The 20,460-nt window shown below is 44.8% G+C and overlaps 1 protein-coding gene across 1 annotated transcript in view; it reads left to right on the top strand.

The window, feature by feature from the left end:
• The window catches only part of PTPN14 (protein tyrosine phosphatase non-receptor type 14), a 106,695-nt gene that overhangs the window by 45,587 nt on the left and 40,648 nt on the right, over positions 1–20,460 (top strand). The window contains exons 3-7 of the mRNA XM_040985306.1: positions 1,488–1,585; positions 4,755–4,822; positions 14,617–14,687; positions 15,349–15,436; positions 20,336–20,424. Of these exons, the coding sequence (XP_040841240.1) occupies positions 1,488–1,585; positions 4,755–4,822; positions 14,617–14,687; positions 15,349–15,436; positions 20,336–20,424 (414 nt within the window). The remainder of the gene's footprint in view (positions 1–1,487; positions 1,586–4,754; positions 4,823–14,616; positions 14,688–15,348; positions 15,437–20,335; positions 20,425–20,460) is intronic.

The raw sequence follows: 20,460 nt of genomic DNA, 5'->3' as shown, positions 1-20,460 counted from the left end.
TCCGAAGATTATTTATTTTACTTGAAAGTTCAGAGATACTGAGAGAGATCTTTCATCCACTTTTTCACTCCCCAGGCTGGTCCAAAGCTGGGAGCCATGGCTTCTTCCAGGTGGGCCATCTTCTGTGTTTTCCAAAGCCATGAACAAGGAACTGGGTCAGAAGTGGAGCAGCTAGGACACGATCCAGCACCCACGTGGTGTACCAATGCTGACAAGTGGAGGATTAACCTTTTATGCCAGCATGCCAGACCCTTTCTCGTCTATTCTAAGGAGTTTTTAAACAACTCCCAGTGTTTGCTTTTCTGATTTGAGCCCATGGTTTTCCCACCTAATGCTGACATGGTTGTCTTCATCCTGCCAATGAGACCCATGAGGAGAGAGGATGAGTACAGAGGGTCTGGTTCCTTTCCACAGTGGGTGCTGAGTGGATGTGTAGTGAGTGCTGTGATCCCAGAGCAGAGCCAGCCTGGAATCGCTTAGCTCTGATCGCCACTCGGAAGGAAAGCCGGGCTTTGGGTTGCTGGAGTCCCCTGAAGTTAGGTTCAAGTGGAGAATTACGGTATAGCTGGAGCGGAAGGGTTATTAGAAATTAAAGCCCACAAAGGGGACTCTAGTAGGAGTGCGCTCAGATTATGGTCAGGGAAAGCAAAATGCTCAGGTGTGAAATCTGCAGTGAGGAGTTTCAGGTGTTGAGGTGGTTCCAGGAGCAGTGGCACGGGCTGTGCCTGGAGCAGCGATCCGGACTGTGGCTGGAGGCTGTGTGTGGACACATCCTGTCCATCTGCACTTGCTGATTGGAATATCACTTCAGACTGCAAAGTTGCATTTGATTTTGAGTTCATGGGTTACAGATATGTAAGGTAAAGCTCTGGATTTTCCGATAGTTTAGCCTGTTTGCAGTTTTGCTATCCGGTTTTCAGTTTGTGAGGTGCTGTATCTCTGGAATTTGTTGATGAATGTGTGGTGTGTAGCTTTGGCAGTTGTGTTATGGGCGAGGATGAGCGTGGTCGTTCTTGATGCTGTGTTCTAGAGATCTGACCTTTTATTAGCGATTCATCCTGCTGGTCCACATGTAAGTGCTCTGTTGGTCCCGCTCTCCAACCCAGCGAGTGGGATGCAGCACCTGCCATGTCAGACAGAAATAAGCAGAGATAAGCAGAGACAGAGGTCACCTCCATGTCACAGAGGTGACAATCATTAGCATCACTGTCCTGTCCTGCTGTGTACATGAACGTCTGTGTTAGGATATGAGGGTACTTCAAAACGTTCATAGAAAATAGAATTGAGGTTTATTTTGATGCATATTTTTAGTACATATGTTATATTTTTTCCTAGTTCATGCTTACCATTAATTTTATAAAGTCCCCCTCGTATGCATAGGACTCAACATTTTTTATCCCACAACAAAAATAAAATCTTTCTAGTTCCTTATTTAACCAACTTCTAAGTATGTGCTTATAAATTTACTTATTCCTCTATTCCCACAGATATCAGTATTACCTGCAAGTTAAGAAGGATGTGCTTGAAGGGCGGCTGCGGTGTTCGCTGGAACAGGTGATCCGGCTGGCCGGCTTAGCCGTCCAAGGTAAGGTACATGAAGGGCCGTGTTCTTTGTGTGATGGTCATGTTGATGACGTCTCAGAGAGAAAAGGAATGCTCCGTTTTCGTTGTAAGGTATCTCACAGCAAAAATGCAAAGTTAGCAATCTGTAGTGGCAGGGTGGGACATTTCTTTAAACTGTAAGCTGCTTGTGACTTCTTAACTACAGTTTTATTTGAGGACATAGGAGCTGTTTTCCTGTCTTCACTAGAGCTACATTTCAGGATTTGTAGGACATTTTCTAAGAACTGCTGTGCTGCGCAGTGTGGTCAGATGCTGTGGTGTGAAGCTGTGGTTGTGTGGCTGTCGTAATAATGTCATGTTATACAGCCTTTTATTTTTTCTTTTTAATTACACATTTGAAAGGCAGAATGAAAGAGGAGAGAGGGAGAGACAGAGGAAAAGAAAATCCGTTTGCCAGTTTACTCTCCAGATGTTAACAGCAACAGATTGGCCAGACTGAAGCCAAAGCCTGGAACTGCTTCCACATGGGCATTCCCCGTGTGGAACCCCAAGTATTTGTGCTGTCATCATCACCCATTGCCCCCCATGCACATTAGCAAGAACCTGGATCCAAAGGGCCGGAACTGAGACCAGGAACTCTGAAATAGGATGCTAATTTCCCAAACAGCAGCTTACACTGCCGTCACGCTGCCTGCCCCAAGTGTGAGAGCTTTAAACATTGTACTGCAATTCATTGTAATGCAGTTAGGAAGATAAATTCAGAACTCACATTGGTGATGTGAATACCAGATTTGTATTGGAGTAAGTGTACCTTTCAGCCTGCCCTATTTAGATTTATCAGACAACAGCTTTTTACCACCTCTAAATTGAGATGTCTGGTGACTTCTGTTTCTTTTCTTGTTTATGTGAGTTACCTATTTATTTGGATGGCAGAAAGACAGAGAGCTTTTCTGCTGTGTCTCTTCTCTGTTGGCCCCACTGTCTGGGAATGGTCTAAGCCAAAACCTGAAGTCTGGAATTCCATCCAGTCTCCCGTGTAAGTGGCAAGAAATTACCACATTCCGCTGCTTTCCCAGGCACATTAGCAGGGAGCTGCGTGAGAAGGGAACACGCTTGAACTGAGGCTTGAACTGTTTCTTATATGGGATGCCAGCATTGTAGGCTGTGGCTTAATGTACTGTACTGCAGCTCTAGCCTCAGATATCTGGGTACTTATATAATGTGTACACACACATACACATTTTTTATATTTTTATACTTTACTGTTTATGGAGTGTTGTTTAACTGCCTTTAGTTATATTGAAAATAAGAAAAAAGAACTAGAATCTTTTTTTAAAGAAACCTGTCTTGCGTATGTCTTTTTTTTAAACACCGATGTTCGTGTGTAAGCAGTTGAGTTTCCATCACGTGCACTGTTGTCTTAGAAGCTGCGGATTGAGACTTTGAACTGAAGTTGTAACTTGGAGTTCTAGATGTCTGAAGAGCCTGTCCTTGACCCCCTTTGATCCTGGGCTGTTTAGCGGGTATGGACAACTGTGTAATTCCTGTACAGTTGGCTGCTGTTGTCCCTGTGGATAGAAATGTGCACATTATGTCATCTCGCATATTTCTGGAATGACTGGGAGGGGAGGAAGCCTGGAGCGGCTCACATAGAAAAGCCAATGGTGGACCACTGAGACGGTAGGAGGAACCGGTAATAGAGGAGGCACGAGACCCAGTAGGTTCTTCCTTTGAAAAATCTCTCTCTGCTGTTTGTTTCATTTACTGTCCCTTCTCCTGAGCTGTAATACAGGTGTTCTGGACGTTGGAGCATCCCCAAGGGAAACTGTCAGACTGATTCTGGACTTCTGTTTCAGTTGGGTCTTTGAAGCTAGGGTCTAGTGTGGTGAAACCTCCTCCAGCTGTATCGTGTTTAAAATATTGTAGGAGACATGTAACATAGATATAGTCTGTTAACAGTAACACAGTGTAACACAATTGCGTTATATAGTCATTCTTTTACAATTATATTCCTGATTTATTGGTTTATTAGGATGGGAACATTATCAGAAATGTAAGATGGAATGAAATGTGATAATAGATCATTAAAAATAATCTAGAAGGGCCCAGCATGGTAGCCTAGTGGCTAGAGTCCTCACCTTGTATGTGTCAGGATCCCATATGAACACCAGTTTATGTCCCGGTGTCCCCGCTTCCCATCCAGCTCCCTGCGTGTGGTCTGGGAAAGCAGTTGAGGATGTTCCAAAGCCTCGGGACCCTGCACCTGCATGGGGGATCTCCGGGCTCCTGGTCTCAGATTGGCACAGCTCTGGCCATTGTAGCTGCTTGGGAAGTGGATCAACAGATGGAAGATCTTTCTGTCTTTCCTCCTCTCTATATCTGACTTTCCAATAAAAAATAAAAATCTTTAAAAAAAAGCTGGGAGAGTGGCTTGTGCAGTGCTGCAGTGTGTCAGCTGGCTGGTGAGTAGAGTTGTACTGTACTGAGACAGTTGCCGTCTCGGCAGCTTCCTCACAAGGACCTTGTCTCTGTGTTTTCCTTTCATTCTATATTAATAGCTCTCTTAAAGATACCCGAGTCCATTTCTGTCAGATGTTAGATTCTCCCTATGACGTTAAAGCTTCACATGTGTGTGAGAGCATGCAAGATAAAAAGGCATGCATTTACATGCGTATTATGTGCGTTTTGTATTCATTTGCTTTTTGCTCAGCCATGCTATTGCGAGATGAAAGCGGCAGAGCACAGCATTGCTTGGCATCTTGCAGCATGCGTGGTTGTTCAAAAGGCATACGATTTTGCTCGCCAGGGGTAGTTTACAGGGGGGGAATTCCAGCTGCATACTTTAGCAAAAAGTGCAGATGTGTTTGACATCTTTAGTTCTCCAGATTAATCTCCGCTTTAAAAGTCCCCTTGGCAGATATTCTTAAAACATGAATTATTAACAAATGTTTGTTTTAATTTTTTAAAGTAGCATATAGGAATCACTTTCAAATTTCCCTATTTGAAAATTATGTAGTGTTGCTGACATGCTGGCGTTTGTAGTATTTCTAAGTGAAACTGATAACTATCAAACACATCTGGCATTATTGTTGAATAATAGTGCAATAATAGAGTGAAGTCGGGAAAGTTACTGTGATGATGCATTTATCTTACTCCATTTTAAATCTTGTAAACCCTTCTTTTCTTCTTAGCTGATTTTGGAGACTTTAATCAATTTGATTCTCAAGATTTCCTCAGAGAATACGTGCTGTTTCCTATGGTAAGTGTGTTTGGCTTTTGGTTAATTTTCCATCATGATGTTTGATTTTTTTTTTCTTCTGTACATCTCAGAGGACTTAAATATACATATTCCCGGAGAAGGAAATCTATGCAAGTTTTTGAAAACAGACTGCGAAAGTAAAAATGCCGCCTGCTGCCTCACGGGGCTTTCCTGCCTCCGTTTTAGATGGTTTCTTGTTAGCATAGAAGACCTTCACTGATTTTTGCATATTCATTTTGTAACTTGCAGCTTCATGTACCAATTCTAAAAGTGTTTTTGTGAGATCTTTGGGGTTTTCTACATGTAAGGTCATGTTGTCAGCCACTTCACTTCACTTCTTCCTTTTCTGATTGAATCCCATTTATTTCTGTTTCTTAATAATTACTTTGGCTGCAGCATCCAGGACATTGCTGCAGGGAAGCACAGAGAATGAGCAACAGAAGAAATAATAAATAAAATAAAATAAAAATCCATTTCACAAAAGCAGCCAAAAGGGAAACACACACACTCGAGTCCCAAAATACTTAGCAGTGAATTTAACCAAAGAAGTAAAAGACTTTTTTCCTGAAAAGTATAAATGGCTGATGAAAGCAATTACAGATGATACAAATGGAAAGAAACTCTGTTTTCAGGGAAAGTTCAGTATGTGACATTCCCATACTAGCATTCAGTGCATTCCGTATCCAAAATGTAGTGCCACTCAACACAGAAATTAACAACAGCAATCCTAACATTCTGGTGTGCTTCAAATTTCCGAATATCCGAAATAATCTTGTACAGAAAACACAAAGCTGGATATATCCAACAGGATCATGAAGCTGCGTTAACCAACAGAGTGTGGTAGAGGCCTCGAAGCACACGCATTCGCTGATGGAATTAGGTTATAGAGTCCAGAAATAAACACTACCCATCTATGCTCAATGGTTGTTGACTAAAAGAACAAGAATATAAAATGGGGAAAAGACAGTCTTTTTAATACATGATGCTGAGCAAGCTGGCTACTTACATATTGAGAGATGTACTTGGAACCTTCCCTTATCCATTATATAAGAATCCAACTTAAGGGCCCCGGCGGCGTGGCCTAGCAGATAAAGTCCTCACCTTGAATGCACCAGGATCCCATATGGATGCTGGTTCTAATCCCAGTAACCATGCTTTCCATCCCCCATCCTGCTTCCTGCTTTTAGCCTGGGAAAGCAGTGGAGGACGGCCCAAAACATTGGGACCCTGCACTCGTGCAGGAGACCTGGAATAGACTCTGGGCTCCTGGAATTAGATCAGTTCAGCTCCAGCTGTTGCAGTCACTTGGGGAGTGAATCAATGGATGGGAGATCTTCCTCTTTGTCTTTTCTCCTCTCTGCAAATCTGACTTTCAAATAAAAATAAATAAATCTTAAAAAGAAAAAAGAATCAACTTGGGCCCAACATGGTAGCCTAATGACTTAAATCCTCGCCTTGCATGCACTGGGATCCCGTACGGATGCTGGTTTGTGTCCCAGCAGGTCCATTTCCCATCCAGCTCCCTGCCCATGGCCTAGGAATGCAGTCAAGGACAACCCAAATCCTTAGGACCCTGCACCTGCGTGGAAGTTCCCGAGGAAGCTCCTGGTTCTTGGCTTCGGATTGGCTCAGCTCCAGCGATTGTTGCAAGCACTGGAGGAGTGAACCAGCAAATGGAAGATCTTTTTTCTGTGTTTCTTCTTCTCACTGCAAATCTGGCTTTCCAATAAGATATACGTACATCTTTAGAATCAACTCAGCATACATAGGAGATTTTAAGATCTGAAACTGTAAAAATGTTAGAAGAAAATATGGGCATCTTTCCAGGTAGTGCAAAGTGATGGACAATTCGGGGACAACTGGCAGAGGTGCCAGAAGACTGGGGCCCAAAGGAAGCCCTACCGTAAGGTTGTTGACATGAAGCTCGGCCCCTGCTGCGATGCACTGTGGGTGTGAGAGAGAGGAGGCAGCAGGAGATGCCGTGCTCTGAGTGCTGTACACACAAAGCAAGGGTCCATAGTGCTTCCAGCAACAGGCTTGTCCCCACCAAGACCCCGTTGACGGCATGCTGTGCAAATCCTATTTCGCGTTGTTCCTGTGCCACTAGAAGAGGTCCCAGCTAATTTCCCAAGAAGGAAGGCATTTAAAAGAAAAACAATGGTCAAGGAAAGCTAAGAAGAAATATGATGAAAGGACAACGGATGCCAAAGCCAGTGGCAGTCTTCTGGAAGAGCAGTTCCAGCATGGCAAGCTGCTTACGTGTGTGGCATCAGAGCCAGGCCAGAGTGTGTGGCATCAGAGCCAAACACACAGCTGTGTGCCAGAGTTCAAGAAGCTGGAGTTACAGCTGAGGAAGATGAAGGCCTGGAAGGTCAAGTCAGTCCTCCCTCATGTGATGAAGGTGTTTATTCTAAGAAAGAAAAGAGACAAGGAAGAAAGTAGAAAAAGAAAGCTACATTGATTTGTGCGATGATTTTTTCTATAAATGGCTTCCAGGCACAGATAATAAAAATAGAATTGTATCAAACTGAAAGCTTCTGAACAAAGGGAACAATCAAGCATGTGAAGAAACTGCACCTGGGATTGGGATACGATGTCACAGTGTATTGTACATCAGACACAAGTCTCGGATTCAAAATATATAAAGAACTCAGACTGCTCAATATCAGCAAAACAACCCTGTTTTAAAATGCACAAAAAACCCGGTGTTTCCTATCAAAAGACATACCCCCCTCCAAAAAAAAAGATAGATAAAAAGCCAACAGATAGACTTAAAAATGCTCAACATCAATAATTATCAGGGAATGACAAAACTGTGATGCGGTATCACCTCACACCTGTTAGAAAGACCAGTGTTGGGCCTGATGTGGTAGCCTAGTGGCTAAAGTGTGCTAGCGTGTGCCAGAATCCCATATGGGTGCCAGTTCTAATTCCAGTTGCCCCACTTCCAATCCAGCTCCCTGCTTGTGGCCTGGGAAAGCACTTGAGGATGGCCCAAAGCCTTGGGATTCTGCACCTGTGTGGGAGACCGGAAGGGGCTCCAGGCTCCTGCCTTTGGATTGGCTCAGCTCTAGCTGTTGTGGCTGCTTGGGGAATGAATCATTGGACGGAAGATCTTCCTCTCTGTCTCTCCTCCTCTCTGTATATCTGATTTTCCAATGAAACATAAAATAAATCTTTTTCAAAAGAGGCAGCCTGGTGTCAGAACAGTGGATAGTAAGTGTTGAGAGAAGGGAGCAGGGATGGCATGATGCCATAGCATGCTAATCCTCTGCCTGTAGTACTGCCATTCCATTTGGGCACCTGTTCAAGTCCTGGCTATTCTACATCTTGATCCAGCTCCCTGCTTATGGCTTGGAAAGCAGCAGAATTGGCTCAAGTCCTTGGGCACCTGTGCCCATAAAGGAGACCCAAAATAAGCTCCTGGGTGCAGACTTTAGCTCTGCTCAGCTCCAGCATTGCAGCCACTTGGGGAGTGAACCAGTGGATGGAAGTTCTCTGTCTTTATCTCCCTCTCTCTCACTCCCTTCTTTCCTCTCTGTCTTCCTCTCTCTTCTTCTTTCTTGGTAGCTCTTTCAAGTTAAATACATGAATTTTTTGTAAAATGGTGTGAGCAAAGGGAACCCTTGCGCATGGTTGGTGGGGATATAAGTTAGCACAGCCACCATGGAAACAGTCTGCCAGTCCTCAAAAAACTAAAAGAATTATTTGATTTGTCAATCGCATTTCTGGGTGTAAATCCAAAGGAATTGAGATCAATATGTCAAAAAGATGTTTGTACCCCCGTGTTCATCACAGCAGTATTCAGAGTAGCCAGGATATGGCCATCAACTGATGAACTGATTAAGAAAGGAAAAGTGGGGCCCCGGCGGCGTGGCCTAGTGGCTAAAGTCCTCACCTTGAATGCGCCAGGATCCCATATGGGCACCAGTTCTAATCCCGGCAGCTCCACTTCCCTCCAACTCCCTGCTTGTGGCCTGGGAAAGCAGTCGAGGACAGCCCAAAGCCTTGGGATCCTGCATCCACGTGGGATACTCGGAAGAGGTTCCTGGTTCCCCGCTTCAGATCGGCACAGCACTGGCCATTGAGGTCACTAGTGGAGTGAATCATTGGACGGAAGATCTTCCTCTCTGTCTCTCCTCCTGTCTGTATATCTGACTTTGAAATAAAAACAAATAAATCTTAAAAAAAAAAAAAAGAGAAAGTGGTGTGTAAAAGAGAGTGCAGTTTTGTTATTTGTAGTAATGTGAGTGAATGTGGATGATATTACACTTAGTAAAATAAGTCAGGCACAGAAGACAAATACCACATGATCTCAGGTATAAGTGGAATCTCTCCGGAAGAGTGCAGCTCTGAGAATCATTGTCTCCACTACCAGGAGATGGGATGGTGGAGGGGTGGGATGTACATCAAAGGGGCAGCTTCAGGTACACAGGACTAAGTTCTGGTGACTTCTTTCCTGGCAAGGTGACTACAGTTACTAATGTATATTTCAGAGTTGCTCAAAGATGTCTTCACCAGCCCCCACCCCAAACACACACACACACTCACACACACACACAGTGAGATGATGGTTGTGTTAATTGGCCGACTTACTCATCCTGTGGAGCTGCATGTATTGAAGTATTGCAGTGTACTCCGTAAACATGTGCTGTCTGCCAGTAAAAAGTAAAAAAGAAAAGATGCAGAAGGCCCTTTGCTGCCAAGCCCCTCTGCTTTCACTCAGTGCCCCTCCAGCCTTTGCTGCCTTCTTTCTGAGCAGCTTCTCACCCCAGAGCCTGTGCCCTGGGTGTCCTTTGCCTAGAGTGCTCAGCTCCTTTGCTTAATGTCAGTTTGATATCTGTGTAGACTTCTTTTTCATGGCTACCTGTCTTTCTCATTCAGCCTTAACTGCTTCCTGTTAAATCACTGTGTGTGTGTGTGTACACATGCACACACGCATGTGCACACACTTCAGGGCTCCTTCAGCACCTGAAGTCGCACCCTCCTCCTTATTTTTGCTTTTATTGTCAGGCAGAATGCTCATGGGGAACTTCCCCATCTTGTCTGTTCCTGTGTGGCACATACTCAGTGTTCACAGAGATTAATGAAGTGAACTGCCCGTTCCTGAGTGAGACCAGGTTTGAACTCCTGGGGAGTCTGGTGGATGATTGATTGATAGCTTCGGTGTAAATGAGAGCATTTTAAATGAGGAAGACCTCAAAGATCTGAAATGCCATTGTAGGGAAAAGTGAAAAGCAGCCTAACAGTCCTGGCTCTGACTCTGGATATTAGAATCATTCACTGCTTGTTTTTTTTGGATCCGCTGTTTCACCCAAAGTACTGATGTGGGTAACTAATACCCAAGGGATAAAACTGTAGAAGAAATAGTACAGTGTGGTTGAGGGAACAGGAAACTTACAAAATCAGAAGGCAATGCCAAGTGCAGTCACGTACACAGGGTTTATGTGGTAAGAGGTCACCTGTACTTGAGGGATTAAGGAAGGCTTAGAGGCTAATGAAACGTGAGCTATGTCTTAACGGTGACAGAGTTGTGTCGGGCAGAGGTGAGAAGCACAGAAGTAATGCTGGCAAAGGAGAGAAGTGATATGCTCCAAGTGTTTGGGATCGAGGCACCTGGTCAGTGTAGCTGTAGCTTGGTGGTACCAGAGGGGAAACTTGGTTGAGGAAACTGAGAGCATCGGAGAAATTAGGGACCATGCCTTCCTTCTGGGGTTTTGCAGTCCCTACACTTTGAACTGCTGGATTAGAGCAATGAGACCTGTTTCCCAGACCTTGGACATGAGACAGAATTTATTTAGGTGGTAGCAGGGAGATTAAAATTAGAAAGCATTGCAAGAGATTTTTAAAGTAAAATGCTGTATGGGAGAAAGTTAAGTGTGGTAATAAAGGCGTTATGTTTTGAGAGATTAGGATTAAGGAAAAAAAGGATTGCAGTTATTATGCATTTTTCTTGCATGAAATGAGTTTAAATTAGTTCCAAACTCACTGTGTTCTTAGAGGTTAGGGAAATAATTCAAATCCTTGACTTTTCATGAATGGATCCATTATTCTGATTCTTATTCTCTATAAGAAAGCAGCAGTGTTACCTCCTGTGCCTGCTGTTGGTAATGCCTTACTGCTTTATCCCTTAAATCAAACTGCAGAGACATTAGCATATAGCTTAGCAGAGAACCTACCCTAGGACTTAGTGTCTGTATGCTTGAGCCAGCCTCTCTGACATCTCAGAATATCTTCCAGTGTGCTTTGTTTTTGAAAGTGAAGCAAATATGATTTAGTGAGTTTATGTTTTTGTGTCACATGGAATTGCTACTAATTGAGGTTCAATTTTCCCACCTGTTTTCCCCCTCACTCTCATTGGAAGCCATTACCACAGGCCTGGTTGAAAGACTAGGGTTTGTGTGCTGGGCAGAGTTTTCAAAGATACGAGTTTCAGATGGTAGAAGGCACGGACAAGTCACAGTGCCATGGTGTAATGTACTCCTTCCAGCCTTACCCTCCTTTCAGAGCAAGACTGTGCCTCTATCATCTCAAAGTATGTGGTGCTTCATCCATGTCACCGCTGGACAGACATTAACCCCTATCATTATAGAGCTAAACAGGTGATCTTCAGGGTGAGAACTGCCAGCTATTTATATTTACATTAGTTAGAAAATCCAGTTCCTTCCTTTCATTGCCTCCATTTGGGGCATAGTTTAGCGAGGTGTGTTTGTGTCTGTTAGCTTATGCTTAGAATGCTTCCATTGACCTCCATGGCTTGCTGGGGACACTGAGGATGATGGAACATGTGTGTCTGAGCTTCTGCCACAGCTTTCTCCCCACCTCCCCCAGTGCTGTGTTCTGGGGGCACTGTGTCCTGTGGTTTGCAGACCTGGTGCCAAGCAGTGCGGTGCCAGGCCCCTTGCTGAACCACTTGCTTGATTTTATGACCCTGGGCAACTTACTTAATCTTCTTAGGCTACCGTGAGGGTAACGTAAGCCCAACTCCTTTTAGGTAAGCGTTTGTTGTGAAGTCCCTATCTTGCCATATAAGAGTCTCAGTGTTTCTCCAGTTGTCATGTTGTTGGTAATGGTGGTAGATTTCTGTCTATACGAGATGCAAACACAAGAATGTTGATGACTGTACTTTCCAAAAACCATATTCATCATTTATCACTATATTCATTTAACAGTGTAGACTGCTGGCCCAGTGTGGAATACAGTTATCACATGCTCCTTGGAATACCTGTATCCCATATTCAAGTGCCCAGCTTCCATGCCCAGCTCTGCTTTTGTTAGTGTGCTCCCTGGGAGACAGCAGGTCATGGCTCAAGTAGCTGAATTCTTACACTTACGTGGGAGACCTAGGGTGAGTTCTTGGCTCCTGCCTTAGAATAGCTTGATTGTTGAGAGCATTTAAGGAGTGAACCAGCACATGGGAGATCTCTGTCTTCCAGCCTTTTAAATAAGTAATTTTTAAAATATAATCAGACTGAGCGTAGGCAAAGATGCAAATGATTATTAGCCAGTTTGACATCATTTGAGGATCTGGAAATTGTATGTTGCATAATGAGCTCAGTTCAATAAACATTGATCACCTACTGTATATTGACACTTTCTAAGTTGTCTTTGAGTCAAAACCCTGCTAGAGCTGTTCTACATTGTGAAGAGGAATTGCTGCAACAGAAAAGCAGACAGGAGTAGGGGATAAGACAGGGCATACAACTAACTGCCAGAAATGCAGTAGGCAGGCTATGAAAAGGGCTGTGAGAGTGGGAAAGATAAGTCCAGAGCAGGAATGCTTCATCTAGCTGGTATCGAGGTAGGGGGTCAGGAAACCTCACTGGAGAAAAGTGGTGTGAAGGGACTGGATTATCCAGGAAGGGTGGGCCTGAGCTTGACTGGGGATATAAATGCAGTTGGTGCTAAGGGAGAGGAGTTTGCCTGAGACCTTGATGCCTTGGGAGAGGAGGTCTGGAAGGGAAGGCTGGGTCATACCAGAAGAATGGGCTGAATGCCTGCTCCAGGTGTTGACCTAATTGAGTTGGCAGTGGGGAGCCATGGAAGGCTGTAAACTTTCTGCTTGCTTCCATTGGGGCTTTCAAAGAGAAGAATGCATTCCTTTGGTGGGGGAGGGAAGATAGGATGAATGGCTGTGTTTGATCTTACAAAGTAACCGAATTTGTCAAATGTCATTTCTTCAGCAGTGAAAAGAACAAAGTTAAGTACACAGGGCGCTCCACAGGTGTGCGGCTGTGTACAGGCATGCAGGCTCCCATTTTTCATTCACACACACACACAGGACCACTTACATTTCCCCCTAGTGGGGCCCATACCCCAGTGAGGCCCCAGGCACAGATGCAGGGGTTTGAGTACAATAGTAGGGGAAGGGAGTACTATGGGACATTTTTGTTTCTAAAACTAGGAAGCAAAGAGGGGTTGTTGATGGAACTCTTTTTGATCTTCACTTACCTTTATTTTCTTGTGTTGATGGCTTTTCGTAGCTTTTCAGAATTAGCATTAGGTTATGAGTTCTACGCAGTACTGAGGTGCACCTGCCTATCTGAGTTACTAAGCCTCATGGTATGTGGGTTTTTTCTTTTTTAATTTATTTGAGACTGAGTGACATAAAAAGAGATAGAATCTTCCATGTGTTTGTTTATTCAGCAATGGCCACAATAGCTAGGGCTGGTCCAGATCAAAGCCAGGAGCCCAGACCTCCATCCAGGTCTCCTGTGTGGGAGCCCAGGTATTTGAACCATCTTCCACTGCTCACAGGTGCACTATCAGAGAGCTGGATTGGGAAGAAAATAGCCATGGCTGGAACCAGTGCCCATATGGAATGCTATGGTTGTAGGTGGGGCTTAACCCACTGGACTAAAGTGCCAGGTCTGCCCCACCCCCCAGTATCTTTGTTTTTGCACAACATGAAAGTGTTGAGCGTATTTTTTATTATGATCTGAGTCATTTCAGTGGATGGCTGAATAGGAAATAGCATCTGAATAAGTTAACAGGTAGAAAACAAAGGTTACCAGTAATTCCTTCAGTCTTCTGAGACATGAACCATACAATTAAAATCTAAAAACCTAGAGCTCCAGTAAATTGTTAGGTCCTTATTTTTTAGTTGTTAAAAGATACTTTTCTTTTGTATTTTAATTTCCCAAGATGAGATGTTTTTCATGGTTTGGGGGTACATACTTGGGAGGGTATGGCTTTAACCTTGAAACTTTGGACTGGAGGTCAGTCTTTGTCCACGGACATCTCTCAATATTTGTGTGACCCTGAGTTCAGGATCTCTACGCTGGCACAGTCTGAGAATGCTCAAGTTCCTTCAGAATGGCATGGTGTAGCATAGGGCCCACGCGTATCCACCAACGCGTTTCATATCACCTGTCAATCACATGTAGCATCTAATTCAGTGTAAATGTTAAGTAGTTATTGGATAACAGGGCATAGTATGCACATACTTCATGCAGACTTGACTATTTTCCAGCTATTTTTGATCTGTGCTCAGTGGACTCGATGGATGCAGAAGCCAGGGATTGAACATGCAAAAGGTTTTTGATAAAATTGTTTCTGAGAGACAGGCAGAGCAAAAAAACAATGCTCCTTGCTGGGCACTACAGATGGTAGAATTGTCAGGCGTAATGGCTAGCTGTGGTCTAACAACAGAAATGAGCACTCGGTCTCATAAGTTGATAGCCTGTAATCTGTAGGAATGAGGAGAGTTTGCGCTAAGGAAACTGATCAGGATAGCCTGGGAGGACAGCCTGGGAGGACAGCCTGCCCACATCACATGCTTTCTGTGCCTGCAGGATTTGGCCCTGGAGGAGGCTGTTCTGGAGGAGCTGACCCAGAAGGTGGCGCAGGAGCACAAAGCCCACAGGTAAGGCAGGCAGCTGGAGGCTTTCATTTTCCACCTGGAGCCCTAACTGGAGCCAGAGCATCTCTGTGGCTGCCAGCAGGCAACAGCTATGTGCTTGGTCCTGAGAAGGGGCATGAGAGCCTTGCTCCTCTTTCCTGTTCCTGTTTTTGTTTTCTTCTCTCCTCTCTGTCCCTTTTTTCTGTCCTGCCTCCCTCCTTCCACACCAGGAAGCCCACACAGATGTGGACCAGGGCCGTGACCTCAGGACCTCCTGGTGCTCATTGGACCGGTAGAGAACATACCCCCCTCCCCACCCACCCTTGAGCACTTGATTACCAAAATGTCATCCCCACCGTTAACCTTTTCTTCTTGTCATTTTCCTTTTATTTCAAACAGCCATGTTATTGACAGAGATGTCTGGAGTAGTTGTTTAATGTTCTGAATTAAGGCTGGGGCTGTTCATTAAATACCTTAGCTTCCTCTTATTCCCTGGTGAGTAAAAAGTCACCGGGAACTTGGTTAATAAATTACCTGGTAAGATACCAGGTCCTCGCCATTGGGTAATGATTGCTCTTCCCAGAAACTGAACCACAGCTCTGGAATTTGCCAGCACAGAGGCAGAGTCTTCCATTGGCTAGGCTGCCCTTAACCATTTCCTCCTCTGCTGCTGTTTTGATTTCAGTGGAATCCTGCCAGCTGAAGCGGAGCTGATGTACATCAATGAAGTGGAACGTTTGGATGGCTTTGGACAGGAAATCTTCCCTGTGAAGGTAACGAGACACACCCCATCCTGCTGTCCACTTCTCAGAACAGGGCAAGGTCTGGAGAACCAGCCTGGCTAGCAGAGGGGCGCAGTGCCATGGGCTCCTTGCTGCACTGTGACGTGAGCCCAATTCAAGTAAAGTGAACAGATTTATGAGCCGAGAGATTTGGAGGTTCTTCACAGTCCTCAGCGGAAAGTCTCAACAAGTAGGCAGTCACGTAAGTGTATCACTGACGCCAGCTCAGCGAGCACCCTGAAGGCCTCTGGGCTCCATCCGGTCTCACCACAGGACGGGGGCTGGTATCACGTGTGCTAGCAAAGGCCATTGCCAGTAGTTTCCTTCCCGAAGCTTCCTCTCCTTTTTGACTCTGTCATTGAATGCAGGGATCACTGTTTTTGAGGGGTGGGCGGGTGATGTTTCCTATATGCAGTCATCCTTGTGCAGTACCTCTTGGGGGCTGTGTGGACATTAGCCCCAATTTAAGAAAAAAAAGTTTATTCAAAACCTGAAGCCCCCGGTGGGTTTGAGCAATGTAGGAGGGGCTGTTGTCTCTGCAGCACGGCTCTGCACACAGTTTTTTTTAAAAAAGGTTTATTTATTTTTATTGGAAAGGTGGATATACTGCGCCCTGTTTTATAAGTGACCTGCAGTGCTGCCCTCCCCAATAGCCGAGTCTTTGCCCTTTCCTTGATAAGAACTGCCCGTGTGCATCAGCCTGTGTAGGGTAGCCAAAGCCTGCAGAAAGAGGTAGATGGCTTTTGGGGCGGGGTAGGTGGTATTGTTTAATTTTGTGTTTTGCCTCTGTAGCAAGTGCTCTTGGTAGGCTTGTAATCCAGCTTCCTCACAGTCATGCCTTAGGAAGCCATCTGCATCCCACTTATTTTCAGCAGCCCATATATAGTCATGATATTTTGGGTCATTAAAAAGTCAGAGTAAACTTTTCTCCATTGCTGCAAAACTGACTTCTCAACCCGTGGAAATGAAGAGCTTAGGAGATGCGGCCTTTGGTTGTTTTTTAGGGATTCTGAGGTGTAGGAAGCAGGGGTGATGGAAGTAGCATTGAGACCCATTGTGTTTCAGTTGGATGCCTGCAGTTTCTGCTGTGCCCTTCACTGGAATCCAGGGGGATGCTCCACCTTCCTCTGAGTGGGAAGACAGGTGCTGCTGACTCATTGCCGGTGGGAGCAGTTGGGCTGCCCTGCTGCGTTTCCCCCGCTTCTCTCCACATGACTGTTGATGACTAAGAAGACCACCTCGGAGCACATGATGCTAGGCGACCTGTGGGGGTGGAAATGTGGTCACATGGGAAACAAAGAGCCAACAGGCAGAAAAGGGCTTGGAAAGGACTGGGGAGAGAGGGCCTAGTGGCTAAATCCTCACCTTGCAACTGCTGGGAATCCATATGAGTGCTAGTTCGTATCCCGGCTGCTTTAATTCCCATGCAGCTCCCTGCTTGTGGCCAAGGAAAAAGACTGGGGAGAGATACTGCAATCTCGTGGTTCCTGTCCTGAACTGAACAAGAACTATGAAAGCGCGTCAGGATGCAGCCCAAGAAAGAAGCACTCCAAGAGATGTGGCTTTTTTTTCTTTTTTTTTTCCCCTGTGAATAACAGTTCCTTGAGGATTTCCAAGGTTGGAAGAGCACTTTAAGCAGGCCTGCTCCTTCCTTAACAAATACAGGTGTGCCTGCTGCCTGAGCCAGTCCTGAACTATTAGAATTCATGGCCGTGGGGAATTGTGCTTCTAGGATTGATAAGACAGCCTGGCGCCCCATCCTTATCTAATTGGACTCAAAGCTCTGAAGTTTTGACCAATGCAGTGCCCCTCTTCATGGAGTGCCTATCTTGGAATCCCTTCTGTGTTTCCTCCCCATTGGAGAACTACTGTTCTCCTGTCCACCACTGGAGTCTGGCGTGGGCCTGGGGAAGGTACTCAGAGAAGTGTTTGCAGACTTTTACCTTCTCTTTGTGTTTCTCCTGCTGTCTTCTTATCCCATGTACCTGCCTCTGCAGCCTTCCTTACTTTCTCAGTTTGTCAAAAGCACCTGGACGATTCTCTTTCTCCACACTCCCAAGTTTTCGGTCTTAACCCTCTTTCTGCTTTTTCTGCCTGTAAGTTGTCTTAGCACTTCTGTATCCTTGTTAGAAGGCTTCTGTCCTAAGGTATGCTGTGGTGTGTGGGTTGAGAATGGGACTCTATCTTATTTACCTTGAAGGAGATCTTGTGTTCTAGGGGGATGTAAGGGCTGCTCTTTCCTCACCGTGTCCCTCCTTGTGTATGTCCTTAGCCCCAGATAGGGGCCTCCCCTGGCTGAAAACAGTGACCTGAGTGGTGGTCTGTTGGCCAGCTGCTGAGCTCTGCTCCCACTCAGCTTTCAGAGCCTCAGCCGCCAGGGTAGGTTCTGCCAGGTAAGAAATTGGAAGACCACAAAACCAGAGTTGGTCCCAGCACAGGGGCCAGCAAGATCCCTGGCAGGAAGGTCCACAAATCCCTCTTATGCTCACAAAGAACCCACCAGCCTTTGGCATCCCACTTGCAAATGTGAACAGTCAAGCCTCACCCTCGGAGCACATGCCCTGCTAGGAGTTTCAGAGGCCCTCCCCGTGAGAATGAAGCAGCCTGGAAGATGCAGAAACTGCAGGGAAATCCTGTCTGGTTAATCTCAGAGACTTAAACTGTCATTTGCAGCCAGGGAGGAACAGGGTGGTTATGAAAAAGGCCACTTAAAAGATAATGAAATACAGTATTAGAAATGGAAAACTTAGACCCCCAAGAGTATAGAACCAAGAGAAAGCTTATCAAGAAGCAAAATTCCCCACATCCGGGACTTAGGGTGGGTGGGAAACTGGGTGGGGCTTCTTCCTCTATATCCCTCTTTACCTCAGATACATGAAGGAAGCAGTATGGAAGTGGTGGTCTTGCCCACTTCCCTGTAGCCCTTGAACCTTTTTTACCCCAATTAAATATGTAAGGGTTGTCAAAATAATAAATAAATAAATAAATAAATAAATAAATAAAGTTGTGATTCAGAATTTAAAAAAAAAAAAAGAAGAAGCAAAATTATGTAATGTGGGGGACAGGAGACCTTCTAGTACAGCCAGCATCTGAGAGGGGCTTTCTAGAAGGAGTGGATGTAGGAAATGGGGTGTGACAGGAGCTCATGTCCCAGCTGAGGGCTGGTACGTGTACACTGAGGACTGAGCACCATGGACACTTAAATTCACAGGCCTCCTAATCACTTCTTTTGCATAAGCCAAAAAGAAGACTCAACTCTGTGTGTATGTAACTATGATGTCAAAACAAAGCTAAGATTAAAGAAAAAAAAATCAGGGTTGGTGTGATAGCCTAGTGGCTAAATCCTCCCTTGCATGCCCAGGATCCTGTGCTGGAGACAAGTTCATGTCCTGGCTGCTCCATTTCCCATCCAGCTCCCTGCCCGTTGCCTGGGAAAGCATTAAGGGATGGCCCAAAGCCTTGGGACTGTGTACCCACATGGGAAACTTGGAGGAAATTCCTGTCCCAGTCATGGCTTCGGATTGGTTCAGCTGTGACCATTGCAGCCACTTGGGGAGTGAGTCAGAGGATGGGAAAATCTTTCTGTATCTCCTTCCATCTGTAAATCTGCCTTTCCAACATAAATAATTAAATCTTAAATAAAATGAGATGCTCATGAAAGGGAAAATCACAAAGGCCAGTGGATCTTGAAAAGCTTGGCTACCACAGAGGCTACCAAGACATACAAAGGGGCAGGATTGTCTGGCTGCCTGAAGTTCTGATGCTGCCTGAAGTTCAGCTCACTGTAGGCATAAATGGGTGTGGCATTCACCATGGGCTGCAGCCAGGTGTTACAGGACCACTGGTGGGCCAGTTCATGAGAAGTTAAACCTTTTTTTTTTTAAATTATCTATTTATTTTTTAAATTTTGTTTATTTGGAAGGCAGAGTCACAGTGGAAGGGAGAGAGAGTGAGCCATCTGCTGCTCTACTCCCCAGTGCGATGGCTGGGTCAGGCCACAGCCAGGAGTCTGGAACTCCATCTGGGACTCCCACAAGCATAGCAGAGGCACAAGCTCTTGGGCAACCTTCTGCTTTCCCAACTGCATTATCAGGAAGTTGGATGGGAAGTGGAATAGCTGGGAATCAAACCAGCATTCAGGTGAATGCCTGCATTGCAGGTAGTGATTTAACCCATTGCATCCCAGCACCAGGCTCAGATTACTTTTTTAGTTGGCAAATAAAGATTATATATTTAGTGTGTAAAACATGTTATTTGGAAATATGTGTGTATTATGGAATGGCTTGATTGAGCTGATTCATATATGCATGACCCAAAGACTTAGATTTTGTTTTGTTTTTTTACAGTGACAGTTAAAGTCTCAATGATTTTCCAGAATCTAACATTGATTTTTACTGTATCAGTAGTGATGTGCAATGGATCTCTTAAAATTCTGATATGTTGTATCCTGTGACTGACAAAGGCTCTCCTAGCCCCTGATTTGAGGAATTTGACATTTTTAAAAATTCCACATCTAAGTGAGGTTTCACAGTAAGAAGAGTCTTCAAAAAGTTCTTGGCAATGTACATTATGAAAACACTACCCGTGGATTGAAAAAAACTTTTGTGCCAAAGTGAACATTTCTTTTGTTTCCATTTTCTACCGGCCTTTATATTTCTGTGCCTGGCTCATTTCACTAGACATGATGTCCTCCAAGTTCATTTGTTTTGTTGCAAATGACATGATTCCCTACGTTTGAGAGTCTGCTTCATGTTATGTTATGTCTTTCTGGCACATTCTCTTTATTCATTCCCCTGTGATGGCACTTGGGCTAATTCCGCATCTTGGCTGTTTGAATAACGCCACAGTGAATCTGGGTTATCATAAGTGTCTTTTGTTGTTATCACACAGGACAATCAAGGCAACAGCATGCACCTTGGCATTTTCTTTATGGGGATTTTCGTGAGAAGCAGAATTGGAAGACAAGCAGTCATACACAGGTAGTCTGATTTGCCTTTTTACTGCCTTGTTTTCTT

Source organism: Ochotona curzoniae, unplaced genomic scaffold (assembly GCF_017591425.1).
Source record: "Ochotona curzoniae isolate NIBS_2020 unplaced genomic scaffold, NIBS_Ocur_1.0 contig_430, whole genome shotgun sequence".
Lineage (NCBI taxonomy): Eukaryota > Metazoa > Chordata > Mammalia > Lagomorpha > Ochotonidae > Ochotona > Ochotona curzoniae.
Note: the sequence above shows the minus strand (reverse complement) of the source record. Positions and strands in the feature narration are given on the sequence as shown.